Source organism: Gobio gobio, assembly GCF_949357685.1.
Source record: "Gobio gobio genome assembly, chromosome: 7".
Lineage (NCBI taxonomy): Eukaryota > Metazoa > Chordata > Actinopteri > Cypriniformes > Gobionidae > Gobio > Gobio gobio.
The window spans coordinates 15,665,775-15,688,042 of record NC_137103.1 but is presented as its reverse complement, the minus strand read 5'-3'; the positions used below and the strand labels follow the sequence as shown (position 1 = coordinate 15,688,042).

Here is a 22,268-nt window from a genome sequence, read left to right as displayed (position 1 = left end):
GAAGTACAGAGAGGGTCAGAAAGAGCTGCATTGTGTCTTTGTAGATTTAGAGAAAGCATATGACAGGGTGCCAAGAGAGGAGCTGTGGTATTGTATGAGGAGGTCTGGAATGGCAGAGAAGTATGTTATGTATGAGAGCAGCGGAACAGTGGTAAGGTGTGCCTTGGGTGAGACAGAGGACTTCACAGTGAAGGTGGGACTGCATCAAGGATTGGCTCTGAGCCCCTTCTTGTTTGCGGTGGTGATGGACAGGCTGACAGATGAGGTCAGACAGGAATCTCCGTGGACTATGATGTTTGCGGATGACATTGTGATCTGTAGTGAGAGCAGGGAGCAGGTGGAGGAAAGTCTAGAGAGGTGGAGGTTTGCTCTGGAGAGAAGAGGAATGAAGGTTAGTCACAGCAAGACAGAATACATGTGTGAATGAGAGGGAACCAAGTGGAACAGTGAGGTTACAGGGAGAAGAGGTAAAAGAAGGTGCAGGATTTTAAATACTTAGAGTCAACAGTCCAGAGCAATGGGGAGTGTGGAAAAGAAGTGAAGAAGCGTGTGCAGGCAGGTTGGAATGGGTGGAGAAAAGCGTCAGGTCTGTTGTGTGATAAAAGAGTACCAGCAAGAATGAAAGGAAAGGTGTTCAGGACAGTAGTGAGACCAGCGATGTTGTATGGTTTGGAGACAGTTGCACTGAGGAAAAGACAGGAGGAAGAGCTAGAGGTAGCAGAGCTGAAGATGTTGAGGTTATCTTTGGGAGTGACGCGGATGAATGAGTACATCAGAGGGACAGCACATGTGAGATGTTTTGGAGACAAAGTTAGAGTGGTCAGGTTGAGATGGTTTGGACATGTTCAGAGGAGGGAGAGTGAATATATCGGTAAAAGGATGCTGAGGTTAGAGCTGCCAGGCAGGAGGTCGAGAGGAAGACCAAAGAGGAGGTTTATGGATGTAGTGAAGGAGGAAATGAAGGTAGTCGGTCCGAGAGAAGAGGATGCAGGGGATAGGGCTAGATGGAGGCAGATGATCAATCGCTGTGGCGACCCCTGAAGGGAACAGCCAAAAGGAAAAGAAGAAGAAGAAGAAGAAACTCCAGCCAGATAAAGTCATTTTATGCGAAACCATAGAGCGTTATCTACAGGTCAAGTATAATAACAGGAACATTGAATCATCTTGGAGAGAGTTTCATCGTGTTGACTGTCGTAACCGAACGCGACACGCAGTTTAAAAGCTGAATGGAGAATGACTGACAGCCGCAGCATTTTAATTTAATGACTTCATATTCATCTGTACCACACATTAAATAATGGAATTGCTTCAGAACACTTAATAAAGTGCATGAAGCATTGATGATGTTTATAATGTTTTTGTACCTTTTGTGGGGCACTGGGGCTTAACAATAACACAGAATATTATACGCACAGTATCGGATTTGGATCGATCCTGTCTGACCAATACCCGATCCAGCAAATAATGGTGGTTTTGGAGCCAATACCGATACTGAGTATCGGATCAGCGCATCCCTATGAGTGACTTTGAGCTTTGTAACTTTGCAGACTGCTTTCATGCTCAAACAGCAACATTACACACTAAAGAAAGTAAAATGTAAAAAAAAAAAAATCACTAGCGGAGTCACTACTAGTCTTATTTAAAAGGGTTAGTCACACAGAAAAGTTGTACCTTCAGTGGGGGAACCCTTTTTGGCATGAACGCCTGCCATCAATGCCATGTTAGACAGTCGACCAATAGCTCGTACAGCGTGCCCTGTTTTCTGGAGAAGAGAGTGCAAAACTATCAGTTATCACTTTATTCATCAACACATCAGCAAAATAATGATATGATTACAAACACACTGCGAGAAGATCTTGAGCTCATTTTAACCAGACCTTCAATAATACAAGAAACAAGGGCAAAACCAACATTGTATGTCACATTATTATCATTCTAGATCCTCACCTGCCACTTTCTTCTCAGAATATATTTCTTCATCCTTTCTTTAGAAAGCTTTTTGGCCTCCATGATGGTGGTGTCCTGTTTGAGCCATGGGTGCTGGAAACACTGATCGCAGGTCAGACGAGCTCTAAAGACAAAACACACACTGATCTGTAACTGCTGAGAGAAAGAGCTTTTGAGAAAAAAATAAAATGCGTCCCCGACAAAGAACTGTACCTCAGACAGCACTGATGCATGATGCAAGACGGAGGAAATCAAGTAAATCAGACATATAAAAGGCAACACATATACTTTCAAGTCTGTTCTGAATAAGGACATTGTGAAAGCAGAGATGTGCACTCACTTCATGTCTTTCTTCAGCAGGTTACTGATAAAGTCTTTGGCCTCGACTGAGATCTCATCAAATGCATCGTCTTCAAAGTCCCACGTCGCTGAGGTCACATTAGAAAGCGTCTCATTATCATTGTCCCCCATGAAGGGAGACAAACCACTGACGCTAAAGACAACATGAAACAATGAAAGAAAATAAGTAGAGCTATAAAAACGGTCACACTAAAGTGACAGAAATAAAAACTAAGTTTGCCAAGTGTTCATCTTGAAACATTACTAATGATATAAAAATGATTCTTACATTTACTTAAATATTAGTGCCATGACCTGAAGGTGGACATTTTTACAATTATACTTTTACTTGCTTTTTCATGCCCAGATTAACACTGGAGAACTGAGATCACAGAGAAATCCAAGAGATCTACTGCTCCATCTTTCGGTTACCACAGATGCTGTACAATCTTGTCACATACATACTATATAAACATCATACTCCTATAGGTAGACGTGATCAGCTGACAGTCAGCTGATGCGAGCTTGACTAACGTAGTCTCAGCCTCAGACTTTACGCCCACGGACCATTGGCTGAACATCTGACGCATATGGCACGCTTATCTGGAAACACTTCAGGAGTTTCGAAGTCGTCATCTGATTGAATTCTACAGGATGTCCGCAAGACGTGTGTGTTGCGTTCTTTAGCAGTCCACCTAGAAACAAATACTGCGACTCCAAACTCCCTCGTGGAAGAAGAACACTTTTGTGTTTACAACTGTGACAATGAGCGCTTAACAGGATCAACTAAACGCTGGATTTTCAAAAGTGAGTGAAGTTTGCGGCTCCATTGTTGTAGTAAACGTTCATGAATTAATAATTTGTAGATGCACGCCGGCCTGTTATTGCAGGGACATCGACTTTACATTTTCACGCGCCTAAACATACAGTGAACAGTGATTGGTTGCGTTACATGTCAGTCAAACATCCTCTTGGGTGGTCCTTGACCAATGAAAGCTGCAATGGAGTACAGACCTTCCTTCTGCCATCAGTCTGAGGTCTGGCTACGCGAGACTGACTAACATGACCTGCCAGAACTGACGCTACGCATGATTTACCAGCCATGAGATGGATTAATCCTTAAAGCTACAAATATTATTCAGTCAATAGCAATGAGTGATTGTTCTTTATCTTTTGTTGTTTGATTAACATTAACAACACAGACAGGAGCAGGTTTATTAGGCTGATGTCACTTTAAGAGCTAATGCACGGATGCAATACACTGTTACACATAGTTTTATTTCTCAACAGTTTACGTTCAGTTAAGACATAACCGACTATGTTATGTTTACAAGGATACTTGCCAAGACGCCCATTTTATCATCATTCTGTTTGAATATGTCTGTCCAAGTGCAAGATGATGTGACAGAGAGCTCAATTTAGATGCAGATATCTGGGAGCAGGCGTCAGATGTTTGCACACAGAAAACTTCCCACACAGTGCGCGAGTAACAAAATGAGTTACTTTTCGCATCCTATTGAGCTTGAATATATGAATACTTCTGTGATGATGCAGCGCTGGCCTGTCAACTGTCCCAAGAGTTTCATGTTCATTAAAATTGCATGTTCTTTACAATTTTGCATTGTTCGAATTTCTAAAAATGTTCCCAGCCAGCCAACTGGCAATTGACATGTTTTAAAGTTAATATATGATGATACATTAATATAATAAATATTCATATTAATATAATCAATATTAATATATAACATTAATATATTATAATATAATTTAAAGTTTATATATATATATATAATGTACTAAATTGCAACCTCATCATCAGTGTAATTACAAATATATTTAAAAACAACACATACAAGTTTTTTATAGAAATTACATTAATGTTTGTTTTAGTTTACAATAAATGCTTGTCAGTACATTTGACAATACACTTTGAACACATTTCAAAGACAAGTAATTATGAAATTGCATTTAAAAGACGTACTTTTCAAAGTCTACTAAAGTAACTACTTAACTACCGGTATGTAAATGGATCATAAAAGCACTCTAAAGTTCAGCTAATTGCATTTAATATTTAAAATTTAAACTATAATAATAATGATATATTTTATTTACAATAGTTGTAATTAACATCCAATTGAGTATCTGAAAGCATTACGTTGAGGTAGTACTTAGGTATATTATTTAAAAGTGTATTTCTGTAATAGTCTTTTTTAAAGAATAATAAAGTATACTTGATCTCCACAAAATTGGAACATGTCAATTATGAAGCTCTACAAATTTGGATCATAGGCAAATAAACACCCTGGACAAATCGAAGGGCCACCATATATAATTATTTATAGAAAAAATGTGATAATTTAGACTGCCAGCACCCAATGAGTGTAGTATTCTTAGCGCATGTTACATTTATTCCTAATATAGAATATAAAGAAAATGTCCTGTTTATTACCATGAAGCTGCCTTTAAACAGTCTGTATTGTATAAAGCAGTATATAAACAAGAGTGACGTGACTTGTGTACTCACAGGATGTAGCAGATAACTCCTATACTCCACATGTCTGTAGTGTAACTGATGGCCTCATAATTAATCACCTCTGGAGCCACAAACTCTGGAGTCCCAAAAAGGACTTTCAGAGATCCAGCATTCTCTACAGCCAAACATGAGACACAAACCAATTCTTGATTCCATTTTTAAAACAATGTGATATTTTAAATAAACAAATGAATTAAAGGGATACTTCACCGCTGGAAAGATAAATGTGTATTTCAATTGGGTCATTTATGTAGTAGAAATGCGAAATTATTTTAGAAGTTGGTGCCTTCTAGATTGAGAAAAGCCAGAAAATGTATTTTTGGCTCACGTGGATGAAAGACAACAACTTCCAGAATGCACTTGCTTCGCTGCCCTACGAGGCCACTCCCAAGCCACGCCTACCGGTTACATCTCTTGCCCACCGTGGCACCACCCCACCGTCATTTTGATTTTTATAGTAATAAAATCATTTAGTTCAGTTAGAGAACAGACACTACAATTAAAAACTGAACGTGTCTGCTCAATACAGCACGAGCCGAATGAGAGTCGCAGCACAAACACAGCAGGAGTCAGATTTCATTCATCACAGGAGCAAACAGCTGACAGACAAGATGATCGCGGAAGATTTGGTTTCAAAGCGAAAAGCGCCTATTTAAGTGAGCGTGTCATTGTACCATTTTGTTGTTGTGTTTTTCATTAAGAATAATAGGCTAATGAACCCACCTCAAGCAACCCGCCCCCGAATTGGTGCTAATTCTAAACTGAAACTAAACAGGCGGAATGCTGTAGTCTCTAGCCAAAAAAGCCTCCGATGACGCTAAATGTTGATTTTTGAGTCATCTGAGGTTTTTTTCCAGACAAAAAAAAACAAAACAGAAATCTCTTGTCTCAGGGGGATATGAGGGAGGGAAGCACGGTCATTCAAATATACTACCGGGTTTCTACTGATACAAAGCTTAATGCTAATTGGTGAAGTAACCCTTTAAATTGCTTTAGTTGAAATTAGAAATGAAAAGCATTGTAAAATGTCAAAATTCTATACTGACTGTGGATTATCATCAGTAAAGCTTAAATAAATTAGAGTCTAAATATAAATTCTGATAATAATTCATATTATAATAATCTGTTAGAACTTAAGTTGTGTGTGTGAGAAAAAAAAAATGCATTTACCCAGTCTGCGTGCCAGTCCAAAGTCAATTAGTTTGATTTTGCTGCCGGTCTTATTGACACACATGATGTTCTCAGGTTTGAGGTCCAGGTGGACGATGCCTTTCTTATGGATGAAATTTACTCCATCCACAATCTGAAGCATGTATTTGATCACCTCTCTCTCTGTCAGCTCAAAGTCTTCATCAATTATCCGCTCAAACAGTTCCCCTCCAGAGATCCTGAAGAACACCAAAGTTAGCAAATACACAAACACGTTCAACTAAAAGGTTCAGTTGATCTATGAACTGTCCTTCATCAAGACACTTAAAGGGATAGTTCGCCAAAAAAATGAAATTCTGTCATCATTTACTCACCCTCAAGTTGTTCTAAACATGGATTAAGTTCTTTCTTCTGTTGAACATAAAGGAAGATATTTTGAAGAATGTTGGTAACCTGACAGTTGCTGGTCCCTATTGACTTCCATAGTATAGAAGGAAAAAAAAGTACTATGGAAGTCAATGGGGACCAGAAAATGTTTGATTATGAACATTCTTCAAAATATCTTCCTTTGTGTTCAGGTTTAGAACAAATTGAGGGTGTGTAAATGATGACAGAACTTTCATTTTTGGATGAACTATCCCTTTAAAATGGAATTATGGCAAAAATATATTACCTTACAGTCTGATATACAGTGGCATGAATGAGTTACAACAGCCTTCCCAGAAAAGTGAAAGCTATCTAAAATATTATGAAGAGTTTCTGAGAGGAATGTTTGCCCATTCATCCAGTAGTGCATTTGTGAGGTCAGACGCTAGATATTTCCATCCACCTATTTTATGGGCATTTTGGAATATCAAACAAAAAATAGCTAAAAATGCACATTAAAAATGTATGCGCTCAATGGAGTCAGATAAACGATTTATCCGATAATAAAATATGTGCACAAACCAGTGGCGGCTTGTCAATAGAGGGCGCCGCCCCCATCAAAATTCCAGAAATATACATGTATACAAAAATGATATAAAAATAAAATAGTTGACTCATACGACGTGCCTGCTGTTAGTAAGAGCCTCAGCATTTAATAAAAACTGTCTTTGATGGGTTAACTATTTTATATGTTCTTCAATATGTTTCATGCGGTTTCATGCGCGAGGGACGCCGGACAAATGGATGTCTATCTGAGTCCAAAAGTGTAAGGGCAGCATGTGACCTGAAGCTGGTCTCTAATTGGTTCTTAAAGATCCTCCTCCGGATGCAGGTCGTTGCGTCCCTGGTGAATCAGAATTGGATGTGTGTTATTTTATCCAATCTGATTGGTTCTCGTCACCTGTCATTCAACTTTCCGCTCTTGGCCACTAAAGCGAAAGTGCGCGGGCGACATCGTCACTCCGCCTCCGCCAAAACCTTTAGGATGATCACTTTCGTAGAGATGGCAGCAGTTAAACCAAATTCTTTCACAAGGTGTTCACTGGGAGAAAAAAAGGATAAAGGATCCTGAACCGGACCAACGTGATTTACAAATCCGGCAGCAGTGACAGGACACAGCTGCACTCGGAGCTTCACACGCTTGTTTTGAGAAACGTAGGTGGCTGGCTGGATGTGTTGTTAGCAATGCCCTTTATTGCTTTCCATGTCTTTTATTTTAAAGTGTTGGTACTGAAGTTTTGTGAACAACAACGGGGGTAAGAGACCTCAAATATCTGACTGAAATATGCAAACGCCATGACACTACTGAGATGACTGACTTTAATCAGAGTGTCATTGAGAAATTTGCTGGCCAGAAAGAAAGGAGAGCAAAATGTATGTTCAAGTAGTCAACATGCTAGTCTGTTGTTGCTGTTTTCTTTTGTTTTTCCTTCCCTCATTCAATTATATGAGGGAAATGAATGTGTAAAAAGACAAAAGTGAAGACACTGTTTTCTCTTTAATGCTTGAATTTAGTCAACATGCATCTGCTTTGTATTTATTTGACTCCCCCCGGGAGTCAACATTTTAACTCGGCAGTTCGGTCTGGACTTGCTCCGTAGAGAAGTAATTATGCCCGAACAGAAACTGTTCGGACCAATGAAATTGTCAGGGCGGGCTTTAGACGATGATGGACAGATGATCAACAGTAACGTAATCATCCACGTCATCAAAGGCGCTTGGGTTGAATTTGTTCTAATCCTAAACGGAGAACTTGTTCGTATATGCATTCACCTTTACTATTTCTCTCAGAAATGATGATCGTGTTGGTAAGTACTCTGTGTATCCTTAAATTCTTTTTTTACAACACCGGCAAAGATCGTTTACACTCATCTTTTTCTTCTAACGTTAGGCTACTTATTCCAGCGTGCGTGCAGACAGGGTTGCCAAGTTTTTACAACAAAACTAACGTTAACGTTGCTAACGTTACTCAAAACTAGCCAAAACAAGCCCAATGGCTTTCCCGGGGGGTTCTCCGTGAAAAAAGGCATTTGGGGGGTAAAATGTGTGTTATTTTGGCAGGGCTGCCTGCTAAAATTCGCATTCCGGGGTCGGTATATCACATATTTGGGGTCGCTTCAACCCGCGGACGTGGCAACACAGTGCAGTTGAGTTCTGTTGATATTTGACAACTAACGTTATGCGTCGCTCAGTTGCTCTGATTGGTTGTTGTTCTATCCAATTGAGGTCTTTCCTGGTTCGGTTGAAACACGCCCCATAATCACAGCCCAACGGAGTATCAGACTCATTTTCTGACTAGAATTGAGTATGACGACGTCAGGCTATAAATCATGTATCCCCTTAAAGGGTAACTAAACCCTAAACCCTTGATTCGAGTAAATGTTTTGACATTTGAGTATAAAGTGTTTTAATTCTATAAAATATGGTGTAAAACCGCCAAAGTGCTGCCCTCTTAAGGTTGAACGGTGGCTACTGCAGTTGAATTTTCCTATTGGACGTTGTGGTACATCGTGACGTATGATGGTACTTCCAACGGCTCACTATCCGCGCCCCTGGCACGAGCTCACCACGCCCTCAGAAATGTTTTCCCCAATCACATGATGAGAATGGCTTCACTCCAGTATGAACTCTCATGTTACATGAGGTAGAAACATTATGAATGAAACTCACTTGACACTTGCGTTAACATTGTAATGAAGAAAATACGGTTAAATAATGCAGTTGTCAGTACACGTCAGGCTTTTCTTGCGATATTATTTGCCGCCCGTCATGTGTACAGATAAGTTTCATACATGAGATGCACTTTCAAACCCTGACACGCAAGTGGTTGCCGCGGTAACGAGCAACAATACCGTAATGTGCTAGCGTATAGTCTAACTTAATTGAGGAAATCTGGCTTTTAGGTCTGAACTTATTGGTCCTGCGCTGCTTATTGATTCAGTTGATTTGAATGAAAATCGTATGTATATCAGATATCTGATCTATTTTTAGTGGCATTCAGTATAATGATTTGACTGTTCATAGATTAGGTCAGTTCTCTTGCGCTGCTGCTTCACTAGCATCGTCGGCATCGGGAATTAACGCAGTTTGAGCCAGCGGCTCGCATTCATAAGGCTCTGGGTCTGTGTCTACAGACAATTCACCCTCCTCCACTTCAGGTGAAGGTAGGAGAATGACCGCTCTGTTGCAAAGCTGGCGTCACTCCATTCATTCTCCATCTCTGCATCAGACAGCTGTCAATCAATCCGTCACTGCGGGTCTCAGGTGCAAGCCCTCCGCTCAGCCCCGCCCTCAGTTCGTCCCCTCTGTCTCCGCTGGGCTCTGCCCACTTTTCCAACATTTTTCAAAATTTTCCAGTGGGTGGAGTTAAGCTCTGAGCAGGGGTTTAGTTACCATTTAAGAAAACTTTTTGATGACAGTGAGTAATCATTCAGTGCAGGGTGGATGAAATAAGAACCTCTGTGTTATGACTTTTCAAATTGGAATCAGTTAAAGAGATGAGATTGGAAGTCTGGGTTGCACAGATGCACTTCCCTTAAAGACACACAAAGCCTAACAAATGTGGTCTTATTGAGTAAGATTGGTTAGTGTGCACCATGCCTCGATCCATTAGTTTAATCAGACTGTGTTTGTCTGTTGTGAGTTAAATTAAAATCCAAGAAATCAATTGAATAATCAATATTTTAGTCAGACATTTTCAAAGGGTTCATAACTTAATCTTGCCACTGACAGTGTCAAGTCATTTCTGTTAAATATATATATATCAATATATATAAATAGGTATATAAAAGGGTATACTTGAAAAATTATAAAACTGCTTTTCAAATCAGCAATACTTGGGGTAACATTCTGTTGTGAGTTGATTGCAGGCTTGGTATATTTCTTTTTCAGCAAACAACTGAGCCGTTGTAAGAACTAGAAAACGGTCCCATTTACATTCTCTAATCTAAGAACTGCAGTTAGAAGATTAAAGTTCATAAAACACGTTTACTTACATTTCCAGCACCATTACGATGTCTGTCTTTGCCTCAAAAGCGTCTATACACTGCACAAGCTTTGAGTGATGCAGGTCATTCATGATTGCAATTTCCTGCCTGACGTTTTCTTTTTCTTTGGCAGAATATGCTTTTATGAATTTCCCAGCCCAAACCTTTTTAGTGGACTTTTCTATCAGTTTGAAAACAGTCCCGAATTTCCCTCTGAAAAGAAAAAGAAAGAAAAAAGACTGAATAGTTTACAGGTTCCTTTATTGTACAATAATATCAAATTATTTACACCATTTTATTGATCTGCTGTCATACTCACGTGCCCAGTCGTTCTTCCACATCATAGAGGTCCTTCACTTTTAAATCTGTCTTGATCGTCACATTTCTGTAGTCCAGTACCTTCTCTGTTTCTGTTGTGAAAAGAGAGGAAATAGATCCGTATTATTCTGGACTGGCTATCATCAGTCAACAGTTTGAAAAACCTCAGTAGATATGTTTTTTGAAAACCTTCCTTTACAGTTGTTCTCAGTTGCTTTGGCACATTTGTGTAAAATGATCTAAACTGTAAGTGCAATTGTCACAAGTCAAGGTCAAGTTGTGTTTTTGTCATCGTGTGAGCCATACTGGTCAAAATGTTTCGATGTTTTTTCACCAAGGAAATATCGGTTATATACAAAAAACATTTTTTTACTTTTTTGACTGCTTTCTATACTATAAGAATGTCAGGTGTGTCTAGCTGAATGCTCTTATGTATAACACCGAACTTTTATATACAGATTTCAAGAGTAGGTAACATTTTACAAAATCAATAATGTAGTATACAAAAACAAAATGGTCTACATTTGTATTTACACAGTACATTTTTGTAGAAAAGTTGTACATGTAAACTGAAAATTCACAGTTGCTTGTTCATTTTTACATACTATTATGTACGGTGGCCCAGTAATGTACAACACAATACAATTTAAAAAGCAAAAGATAAATTCACAACACAACAAAATCAAGCCACAACGAAATTCAGCCACAACACAACGAAATCAAGCCACAACACAACGGAAATGCTCCCAACCACTAGGGGGCACTCGCAGCAGGGTAAAGTTAGTTTTCCTTGCCATTGTTCTTTAGATTCGTCAGTCTTACAAATATATCAATACTACGATCATTGTATATCGACATTAAATATTAATTCAAATCACCTACATGCATTATAACTGTATTTATATTCGAGAATGCTTTGACCAGCTACCACGGCACATGATGCCTAAGGGAACGTCTGTCAATTCCACCATTTGGTTCAAACGTATAATTTGTATCACATTGTATTAATTTGTAATTATTATTACCAATACAATCAAGCTTTGGAGTTTGAACATGTCTGTTTTTAAATGTAAAAATGTGTTTTTTTAATTTTTTTTTATTAATACAAATTATATGTTTCAACCACATGGTGGAATTGGCAGACGTTCCCTTATCATGCACCGTGGTAGCGGGTCGAAGCATTCTCGAGTATAAATATGCAGCTATACTGGATGTAGGTGGTTTTGAATGAATATTTAATGTCGATATACAATGGTTACATACTGTTAAAATTGGTATTGATATCTTTGTAAGATTGCTGAATCTAGAACAGTGGACTATCTTTCCGAGAGCCCCCTAGTGGTCGAGAGCATTTCCGTTGTGTTGTGGCTTGATTTCGTTATGTCGTGGCTTAATTTCGTTGTGTTGTGCACTACTGGGCCACCGTAATTATGTCTTCCCCTAACACCACCAAACATTCTTATATATCTTCCTATTGCTCTTCCATGGCAAGCAACTGTGGATTTTCAGTTTAAATGTAACACATTCCTACAAAAAATAAATGTGAATACAAATGTATGTTATGATTGTGACATTCCTCCATGTTCAAAAATAGTAGTGATTGTGCTGGACAAACTCCACTTCCAAACTTGATTGGTTGATTAGTACGATTGTGATTATTAGTTCAATACGATGCCAGGCTATTTGACAATTTAACAGACATTACAAACATTTCATGTCAGATATTATGCATGGAATATACATGCATGTCTGACAGATTTAGATAAATGAATGAAACATTTTGCCGTGATGGCTCACACGATGAAATAATGTTTAGAAGTTGTGAAGGGTTTGACAGTTTCACCAAGAGTCAACTTATCAGTTTTGATCAAGTATGTGCAATTAATTATTGTGCAAATTGTAGACAATTGTACTTACTCTTTAGTACACATGCCAAAACAAATGCAAATTTCATTTGAGATTTAAGCTAAAGCGATTAAGAAAAAACTGTAATAAGTCAGTGACACTTTATCTGATTTAATCAGAAAATATCAGTAAATGCAGTTGAAGTATAAGGTAGATCATCTATGCACATTCTAACAGCACAAAACTGAGAAGCATGTGTATTTTACGGCCTCTACCTCTCTGATTACTAGCATGAGAGAATCATCTTTTCAAATATATATCAGAAACCTGAGGATTACAATTTTAAAATTTCGCAAGCATGACACATACCATCATCTGAGGGCTCGACTTCATCTTCCTTATTTTCTGTAAAATCAACAGATCAACATCAACAGTTTATACAACATATTTTAAACTTAAATAACTAAAGTTAACAGCGTATTCCATGCTTTGTTCCTAATACAATACTATTGATGTCCACTAGATGGCGCTCACCCTCTTCGGCCACCTGCACCGGCTCACACTCAGCACTAGGCTCCCCGACACCATAAATATTTACAGCTCTCACTCGAAACTTGTACTGTCTGTCTGGAAGCAGGTTCTGTACGTTATAAGAGGTGCTGTTACAGGACGCCAGATCTGTCCACTTCATGTCCGCAGAGTTCCATATCTCCAGGTTGTAGGAATGGACAGCACAGCCCCCGTCATATGTCGGCCCATACCAGGACAGTGTGAGGCTGGACTTACGGATGTCTGAGACCGCTGGGACGCGGGCAGGGGGGTCAGGCTTATCTGCAAAAAACAGATCAAAATTAAAGCTGGAGAGACATCCTAAAAATCACCAAAGAGGTCAGATTAACTACAAGTACACTACTTAACTGGCAAAATGGCAGCCAGCATTGCAGCCCAGCAATGTGTTTTTGTAACAGAGAAAACAGACAATGTTCTATGATTATTTTGTCTTTTTACTCTTTAAAGATGCACCTAATTCTACCTTCAAGTGGAATTACCGTAAATATGACTTCAGGGGGCATTCATGTGCAGCTTCCGAGAAGGAAACTCGCAATCATGCCAGGGAAACTCACAGATCATTTTGATAGGAAGGGAACCAAACATTTTCAGCATGGCAGAGAAGAGTCTTTTTTCCAAATACAGCCAACTTGCTAGCACTTGTCATTTCAGCCATGAACATTTAAGGAATATATGTGACCATTTGATGCATACTGTACATTTTTTACACAGAGATTTGTGTAGGTATTTGAATTTGAAATGCACTATATTGACCAAAGTATTGGGGCACCCCTCTAAATCATTGAATTCAGGTGTTCCAATCACTTCCATGGCCACAGGTGTATACAATCAAGCACCTAGGCATGCAGACGCTTCTACAAACGTTCGTGAAAGAATAGGTTGCTCTCAGGAGCTCAGTGAATTCCAGCGTGGCACCGTGATAGGTTTCCACCTGTGAAATAAGTCAATTCGGGAAATTTCCTCACTACTAAATATTCCACGGTCAACTGTTAGTGGTATTCAGTGTTGGGCACGTTACTTTAAAAAAGTAATTAGTTATAGTTACTAGTTACTTCTTACAAATAGTAACTGAGTTAGTAACTGAGTTACATCATTATAAAAGTAACTAATTACCAGGGAAAGTAATTACTGCGTTACTTCCCCCCCCCCCCCCCCCCCCAAATGTTCAAATATGTCAAATAACTTGGATGCCCCCAATATTAGATATGTTAAATGAATGAATGGACACTAAATAGAATAAATTATTATTATAAAACATTGTACATTAATGTACACTATTGTAATGTTGCTGTGGGACAATGTAAGAGACACCTATCAAATTCAATGCATTATTGTAAATATTATCAGTAGGCCTACTATAGTGTAAATATTGTGTGAATATTATCAGTACTATACTTTCCTTTGGTAGTGGAGCTCACGTTATCACCTGGGTTTTTAGCCACTAATTTTGTGGCATATGATGATGTGAAGCGCTTCAGAATCACTTGCCACCGGCGTGGAGAGACTCTTTCTTCCTGGGCATAAGTTGCATGCTACATAAATATTCTTAATTTTCACCTCAACGAGGGAAAAGTAACGCTTATACTTCCAGTTTGCGAAAGCTACCTTTGAAGTCGTTGGACCATCGCTGAATGTGCATATGCGTGTGCGTCATTGGTGTGAGTGTGTGTGTGTGTGTGTGTGAACCATAGACCGTGAAAAAAATAGGTGTGAACTCAACCTATCAACTTCAACCTTGTCTCCCACCCACCAATCATCATCAGTTATGTGCACCACCGCACCCACCACCAACACGCATGGCTGGTGCGCGCGCACACACACACACACACACGTTGCAGGTCCGACTGACTGAGAGCCTGTTTGGATGAAAAGCGCTTCAGTGAGCTCAATTATAGTAACGCGACTAACGCCGTTTTTTTCCCCTCAGTAACGCTAACGGCGTTGTAACGGTAGGAACAGTAATTCGTTTGATTACTCGTTACTGAAAAAAATAATTCCGTTAGTAACGCCGTTTATCTGTAACGCCGTTATTCCCATCACTGGTGGTATTATAACAAAGTGGAAGCAATTGGGAACAACAGCAACTCAGTCACAAAGTGGTAGGCCACGTAAAATCACAGAGCGGGGTCAGGGTCATCACAGAATGGTACGGGGTTGTTTTTCAGGGGTTGGGCTTGGCCCCTTGGTTCCAGTGAAAGGAACTCTTAATGCTTCAGCATACCAAGACATTTTGGACAATTTCATGCTCCCAACTTTGTGGGAACAGTTTGGGGATGACCCCTTCCTGTTCCAACATGACTGTGCACCAGTGCACAAAGCAAAGTCCATAAAGACATGGATGAGTGAGTTTGGTGTGGAGGAACTTGACTGGCCTGCACAAAGTCCTGACCTCAGCCCGATAGAACACCTTTGGGATGAATTAGAGCAGAGACTGCGAGCCAGGCCTTCTCGTCCAACATCAGTGCCAAAAATTCCCATAAACACACTCCTAAACCATGTGAGTTTAGGAGTGTTTCCTTCCCAGAAGATTTGAAACTGTTATAGCTGAAAAGGTTGGGCCAACTCCCATGAGGTGGGATTATCTATACAGTACAATGCACTGTACTGTCGCTCTTTCATGAGATTATTTTCTTTCAGCGTTTCAAGCAGATAGTGGTGGACAAAATTTACCAGAAAATGTAGGCTATTACAGTGATTATCCATAATTTTACATTTCAGCTTTGAAGAAAGTGTCCATAGAAATAGGGCAGATCAGTAAATGATTATTTTCAGAGGTGAAGACATTTTCTGCAAATGCTACTGATGATATGATATAATTGTATAGAATTTTCTGAACAAGGATTGTCCATGTCCATGTATGGTACAGATATTTTTGGGATTTTCCTTTGTTAGAGTTGCAGGAAAGGTCTGTAAATGTCCTGGTAAAAAAAAAATCAGATTTTTTTCTTACAGTGTATATTTATTTTGTTACTGCACTATATTTTTCAAGTATCTGTACTTTATCAGAATAGTTTTTATTTATTTTTACTTCATTAAACTTCAAAGCATAACTGCATGAACTGCAAAAAATGTATATCTAGAGTTTTTGTTTTCCAGGACAAATATCTAAACATCCTTAAATCAAGATACATTTACTTGAGATGCAAAATGAAGAAATTAAAGGCCTTTGCACACTGAGTCCGAAATTTTCGCATTCGTTTTTTCGTATTCGTGATTCGAAAAATTCGTCACGCACAGAGACCTTGCACACTGAGTCCGATGCGTATTAATGAATGCGTTACGGAAAAAAAACCGCAAAACAACATAAAATGCCATCTTCCACCTCCTTATCAAGGAGCTGCGGATTATCCAGACTGATTCAAAGTTGAATGTCAGTGGCTCCGTTTGATGCTTTGCTAGCGATACTGGAGCCACATATTAAAAAGAAGACCACCAATTTCCAATCCTGAACAGAGACTGGCAGTATGTCTAGGATCCGCGCGCACGCGCACACACACACACACACACGGTTTACAGGGAGTTGGTGTGCTATAATTATAGCTGTGATATTGCAGTATTTTTGATACAATTATATTTGTATATATAATTGTGGGTATCTGAGGAGCACTGGCGATTCATTCACCAGCATTGCCAGCAGTTTTAGGTTGGGCATCAGCACTGTAGATGGGAAAAACGGATGCGAAAAACGCAGAAAATCGAACCTGTTCCGATTTTTTTTTTGACGGACGAAAGTTTCGGAGGCAGTGTGCAAGCGTGATTGACATAACGTGAGGTCGAATTTATTTTTTGACGTGCGAAAATTTCGCATGCGAATTTTTGTTTGCGAATTTTTGTGGCCTAAGTCTTGTTTTCTGAGAATTTTAACAAAATTAAGTGAGTTTATGCTTAAAACAAGAACAAATATCTATCAGAAATTACTTTCTCTCAAACTTATAAGCTTTTTTTGTAAAATAAGTTAAAAAGTTATGGAGATCTGTTGGAAATTGTATTTCCAAACTTTAAAGTGCTGTAAATACAACATATTGTGTGCTTAGACATTTACATTTAGAGAACATATTGACGTAGTATTCTCTTTAAATGGTCTTAAAAAGGTCTTACATTTATCTTCATTAAATCTGCAGAAACCCTGTCCTGGGTTGAACACATTCTTGTGCTCAACTGCTCTGTTTTTAAATAAAAAAATAATAATAATTTTATGTAAACGTATTGGACAGACTAGAACGCATCCTGTGTGAAGGATCCTTATATTAGATAGCCTTTTACAGGGTTCCTACACAGTTTCCATTTCAAAATTCCCTTATTTTCCAAACTCACATTTCCAAGCCTATCTGTAGATTTTTCAGACCTTTTTAAAATAATTGGTTCATACAGCATTCTTTTTTAGCTTTATATTTGGTTATATAAAGAATACAGTCATCTATAAATATTTTTATGTTCTATTTTTTCCCAATGGTTTTCTCGAGATGATATCAAGCCCTTAGAAGCCTAAAACGCCTTAACCTGCATTTTTCCATACTTATCCCACCCTGGAAATGAATCAAATCAAATTCCATACTATTCCAAACCACGTAAGAAGTATATTTTGGGGCTTCATCACATGTTATGAAACTCCTTTCATGTAATAACTCCCATGTACTGTACATATGTCCAGATGTTCAAGTGTTCACTAGTGTTCACACTTACCGACTATAGTGAGGTTGAGTGCTGCCTGTCTCATGCCATAGCTGTTCCTGATCTCGATGGTGTAGCAGCCGCAGTGCTCCTGCTGTCCTTCTTTGATGGTCAGCTGACTGCTGCTGTCTGTGCTTGATACTGAGATGCCTTGACCTTCCTGAATCTGAAGAAGCAGAGGATGTGGATAACCAACATGAACACGGGTGCTTGTTTCAGGCGTAGGCTACTTCAAGTGTTCAGTTCAAATCATTTCAAGTGGAAAGTCAACTAACTGAAATAAATGGGAGTAATAAAAGTTTTTTTTGTGTGTGTGTGTGTTTGAGCCATGTGTACAGAGGGGTATGCCAGTGCTTGCAATGTTTGGTTATTTAGGATAATGGCTGTTTTGGAAAAGCTGCCAACATAGAAAGCATTTTGGGAACCATGGCAACTCCCAATCCAAAAGCCATATTAAACAGCAAAAACAACGTTTTACAACAATGCGTTTGTGTAAGAAAACTATCCATTTTAACTAAATTATCTAGCTTCCTGGTGGCCTTCCGTATTCAACTTACGGAAAAAGTGTTGCGCCGCTCGCAGTTTAAAACACTTACGCTACGTCTGACGACATTGCACACCAGTTAAGTTTTTTTCCGATCTGGCAAAATCTAGATATTTGACACTTTTATGATGGATATAGATGCACTTTTATGGACTTCAAAAACGAAACAACAATTCACTGCCATTATAAAGCTTGGAAGCTTGGATTTTTTAATATAACTCCGATTGTGTTCATCTGAAAGAAGAATGTCATATACACCCAAGATGACTTGAGGGTGAGTAAATCATGGGCTAATTTTCATATTTGGATGAACTATCCCTTTAAAGCATTTAAAATGGACTGGTGTGTGAATTACTGTGCCATCTATGAGTTAAAGAATAAACTCTCTCTGGTTTCTACACATTAATATGTGAAATGTTTCTTACTGGTTTGCGGAACTTGAGCCAGGTGCAGCTGATGGGCAGCACTCCAGTGAAGTTACACAGCAGACTGACCTCTTGGCCCGCCAAGATCTTCATATCATCAGGAAACTGCAGGATCTGAGGAGGAACACCTGACACACACAATCCAATTATACACAGCATTTAGGATCCATTTATGTTCTCTGAATATCCATTCGCTCGCACAGGGGTTAGAAATGTATTGAAAATGCACAGCACACTGTGTAGAAAGAGAGAGATTTGATATATGTTCTGTTGCGACGATCATACCAAATCGCATGTGCTGACCCAGCTAAAGCAATACATAATACACAAAATATATAAATCAAAAACTTTTTTTTTTACATTACAGATTTTTTTTGGGAAACTAAAATGTAAATGCTTAAAGCTACACTGTGTAACTTTTTTAGTTTATTCTTTGCTAAAAACACTTAGTTCTTTCAAAAATATATGTGCTCATTAATGTATATTTACCTCTTTCAAGAAATAAAGTATTCTCGTAAGTTTATAATATGCCATTGAAAATACATACGGGTGAGGGGTTTGAATGCAGGTCGCCATGTTGCCCCTCCATCTTGAAAGTACATTAGCCAAAGAGGGACATACCCGTGAATTCAAGCTTCGCCTTTCACGTTTTAACACTCGATGGCACCGTGTCGAATGTGGACAAGGTCGAACTGGAAGCCATATTAATCTTGGACTAAATCGGCCACCGTGGGAGTTTAAACGAAATCGGAATTGAGAGGAACAGAAACTAATATTCACTGGATGGTCATATACCTTTTCACCGCTAGATGGGGGAAAGTATCACACAGTGTAGCAAGGGTAGTTAAGGGTCCATTTCAGGATAAAATTTGATAGCATCTGCAATTTGCAGAGATGTGTAGCTAGTATTTTACTGAATTTACATAATCATGTTTATTACTAGAGGTGTACAATCTAAATCATAATTTTGAGGTGGGACTTCTTTTCTAGGAGGAGGAACATGGTCATGCACTGCTGGTCTAAACAATCAGTGGTGTACGTATAGACAGTTACAGCATGTCCCTTACATGTCACTCACTTCCTTGGTATGTTTGCAAGGTGAATCAAGCACAAAAAAAAAGTGCATTTTAGAATATTGCATAAAAAAATTTCTATGGAAATGCCAAGGTGCACATCAATTCTAAAAATGCACATAAAAAATATATGCACTCAATTGAGGCCGATAAATGTATCCAATAAGAAAACATGCACATAAACTATGGTGGAAACTGAATTAATTAGTGATGAGTCGATCAGGAACGATTCATTCATTTTGTGTTGACCGCGCATGCGCAACATCCCATGGGTTCTGTACAGGAAACAGAAATTATTAGTTCACCTATCGAGTCTTCGGGTCTGAGTCGTTTGTTCTTTTGTTACTTGACGTGACAGCCGTATTGGATACAGAAATTAGTTAATGATTCCCAACCTTCCTTACAAACAAGCATGATCAACGTTTGCTTAAGTTGATGTGTTGGGGAATTAACATGTTGATGTGTTGGCTATTAACATGTAACATTTCAATTATATTCTGCTGAAATGAATGAAATTATTTGAAAAAAGATTCATTCATTTTGCTTAACGAGACTCAAAGTTCCGAGCAGGGCCGTCGCCAGTGGGGGGAAAGGTGGTCACAATTATAGGCACTAAATCCAGCAGTTATGCTATATATTTCCCTACTCTTATGAATCATTATAGTAGCTACATTTGTATGCCTGATAGTTCAAAGAGATAACCACAAAAACATTCAAATTATTTAAAGAAGTTTTTCAAATCTCTCTCTCTCCTACTTAAAAAAATGGTTTAGCCTGATCACTATTTCAGCTCAGTTAGCGACAAACAGCGACCCAATAAAATCACAAGTCCCACCCCAGCTAGTAAACAGAACCAATCATAGTTGGGGCTGCTCCTAGAACAGTTGAAATTAGTGGAAGTGAGAGAAAAATCTGCATACCAGTAACGCCATGAAAAGGAAAGGGAGGCCAGGAAAATTGCTTAAGTCTATCAAAACGTTCTTTAACATTAATGTTCTTTTAGTGCACTGTAGGGAGTCAATGTGATGGGATGCCGTGCTCTGAACTTTTCACAGCTCGATTTACTTTCGCGGGAATAGGACACCACCCGCGCACTTCGGTGCTGTCAACATCTCTGTATACCTGTGCTCAAAGTCCTCGTCTTTTTGCGATATTATATAGTTTGTTGGTTTGTATAACATGCAGAAAAATATGCACGTCACAAGGATTACAGACTTGCCGGCTGCTGATGTGATATTCTTAACAATAGCCTACTGTCAAGAAAATGCGAATACAACATCTATTTATGGATACGTTCTTTATTTTAACAAAATAGCACATTATCTTTATCAAAAATGAAGACAGTGAGAAACTTAAGTGGTTTTATTTTACATTTGACTGCATCTTTTTTCATTTCTGAATATTTATCTAATCTGTTAGACACCAGACTGACTGACTGGAAAAACAATTTATAGGCCTATTATATTGCTGGTAAGCCTACTTTAAAAAAGTTTATTTACATTTACATTTAGCAGACGCTTTTATCCAAAGCGACTTACAAATGAGGGCAATAGAAGCAGCTAGAGCAGTCCAAGGGCAACAATATCAACAATATGCAACAATATGCATTATTTTATCCTTTTATCAATTTCTTGTCTTTTGTTGTCTTGCATAATTGTTTGATGACTGTAAACAAAGTTATTAATCGCTTAATGCCATTCTTTGATATAATATATATATATATATATATATATATATATATATATATATATATATATATATATATATATATATATATATATATATACACACAACTTTGTATAGGCTATAAAATCGGCTAAGTAAATCAATGACCTTTATTTGCATTTATTTATTTGTCTGTTTAATTATTTTGTAAAAAAAAAAAAAAAAAATCCTTAGGTTCTTAGGTACATGGCACCAGATGTGGGCCTACATGCCCATATCTTATAGGCCTACCGATATTGTATATATACTGTATGATATGAGTGGAGGGCGTTGGGGGCCCACATCCATGTTTTTTCAGGGGGCCCAGCTACAGCCCTAGATTCGAGCCACGTGACTTTGCCTCAATGGTGAATAACGCACAGCATCTCAAATGTTGGTTGGGTCATACTGGAATGCCTGAACCAAAGTCTGTCATCAGAATGATGTGGTTTAAAATAGTTTTGTCTGCTCACTCTGAGGCGCAAGTCATTTATGATTGAAGAAAAAAAGAGTAATTTAAAATCTATACAACAGGGGTGCCCATTTCTGTTCCTGGAGATCTACCTACCTGCAGAGTTCAGATCCAACACACCTGTAATTATCTATGTAATTATCAAGTGCTCATAAAGATCTTAATTAGCTGGTTCAGTTGTATATGATCAGGGTTGGAGCTGAACTTTGCAGGAAGGAAGAGTATTGGGCACCCCTGCTATACCATATATTTTCTTTGGTTGTACA

The 22,268-nt window shown here is 38.5% G+C and overlaps 1 protein-coding gene across 4 annotated transcripts in view; it reads right to left on the bottom strand.

The window, feature by feature from the left end:
• The window catches only part of mylka (myosin, light chain kinase a), a 133,093-nt gene that overhangs the window by 5,721 nt on the left and 105,104 nt on the right, over positions 1 to 22,268 (bottom strand). For all 4 annotated transcript variants that reach the window (XM_079822474.1, XM_079822475.1, XM_079822477.1 and 1 more), the window contains 11 exons: positions 18,754 to 18,881; positions 17,797 to 17,950; positions 13,078 to 13,374; positions 12,913 to 12,948; positions 10,700 to 10,790; positions 10,390 to 10,593; positions 5,990 to 6,207; positions 4,811 to 4,934; positions 2,288 to 2,440; positions 1,948 to 2,071; positions 1,672 to 1,762 (listed from right to left, as the gene is read on the bottom strand). In XM_079822474.1, coding sequence (XP_079678600.1) covers positions 1,672 to 1,762; positions 1,948 to 2,071; positions 2,288 to 2,440; positions 4,811 to 4,934; positions 5,990 to 6,207; positions 10,390 to 10,593; positions 10,700 to 10,790; positions 12,913 to 12,948; positions 13,078 to 13,374; positions 17,797 to 17,950; positions 18,754 to 18,881 — 1,620 coding nt within the window. The remainder of the gene's footprint in view (positions 1 to 1,671; positions 1,763 to 1,947; positions 2,072 to 2,287; positions 2,441 to 4,810; positions 4,935 to 5,989; positions 6,208 to 10,389; positions 10,594 to 10,699; positions 10,791 to 12,912; positions 12,949 to 13,077; positions 13,375 to 17,796; positions 17,951 to 18,753; positions 18,882 to 22,268) is intronic.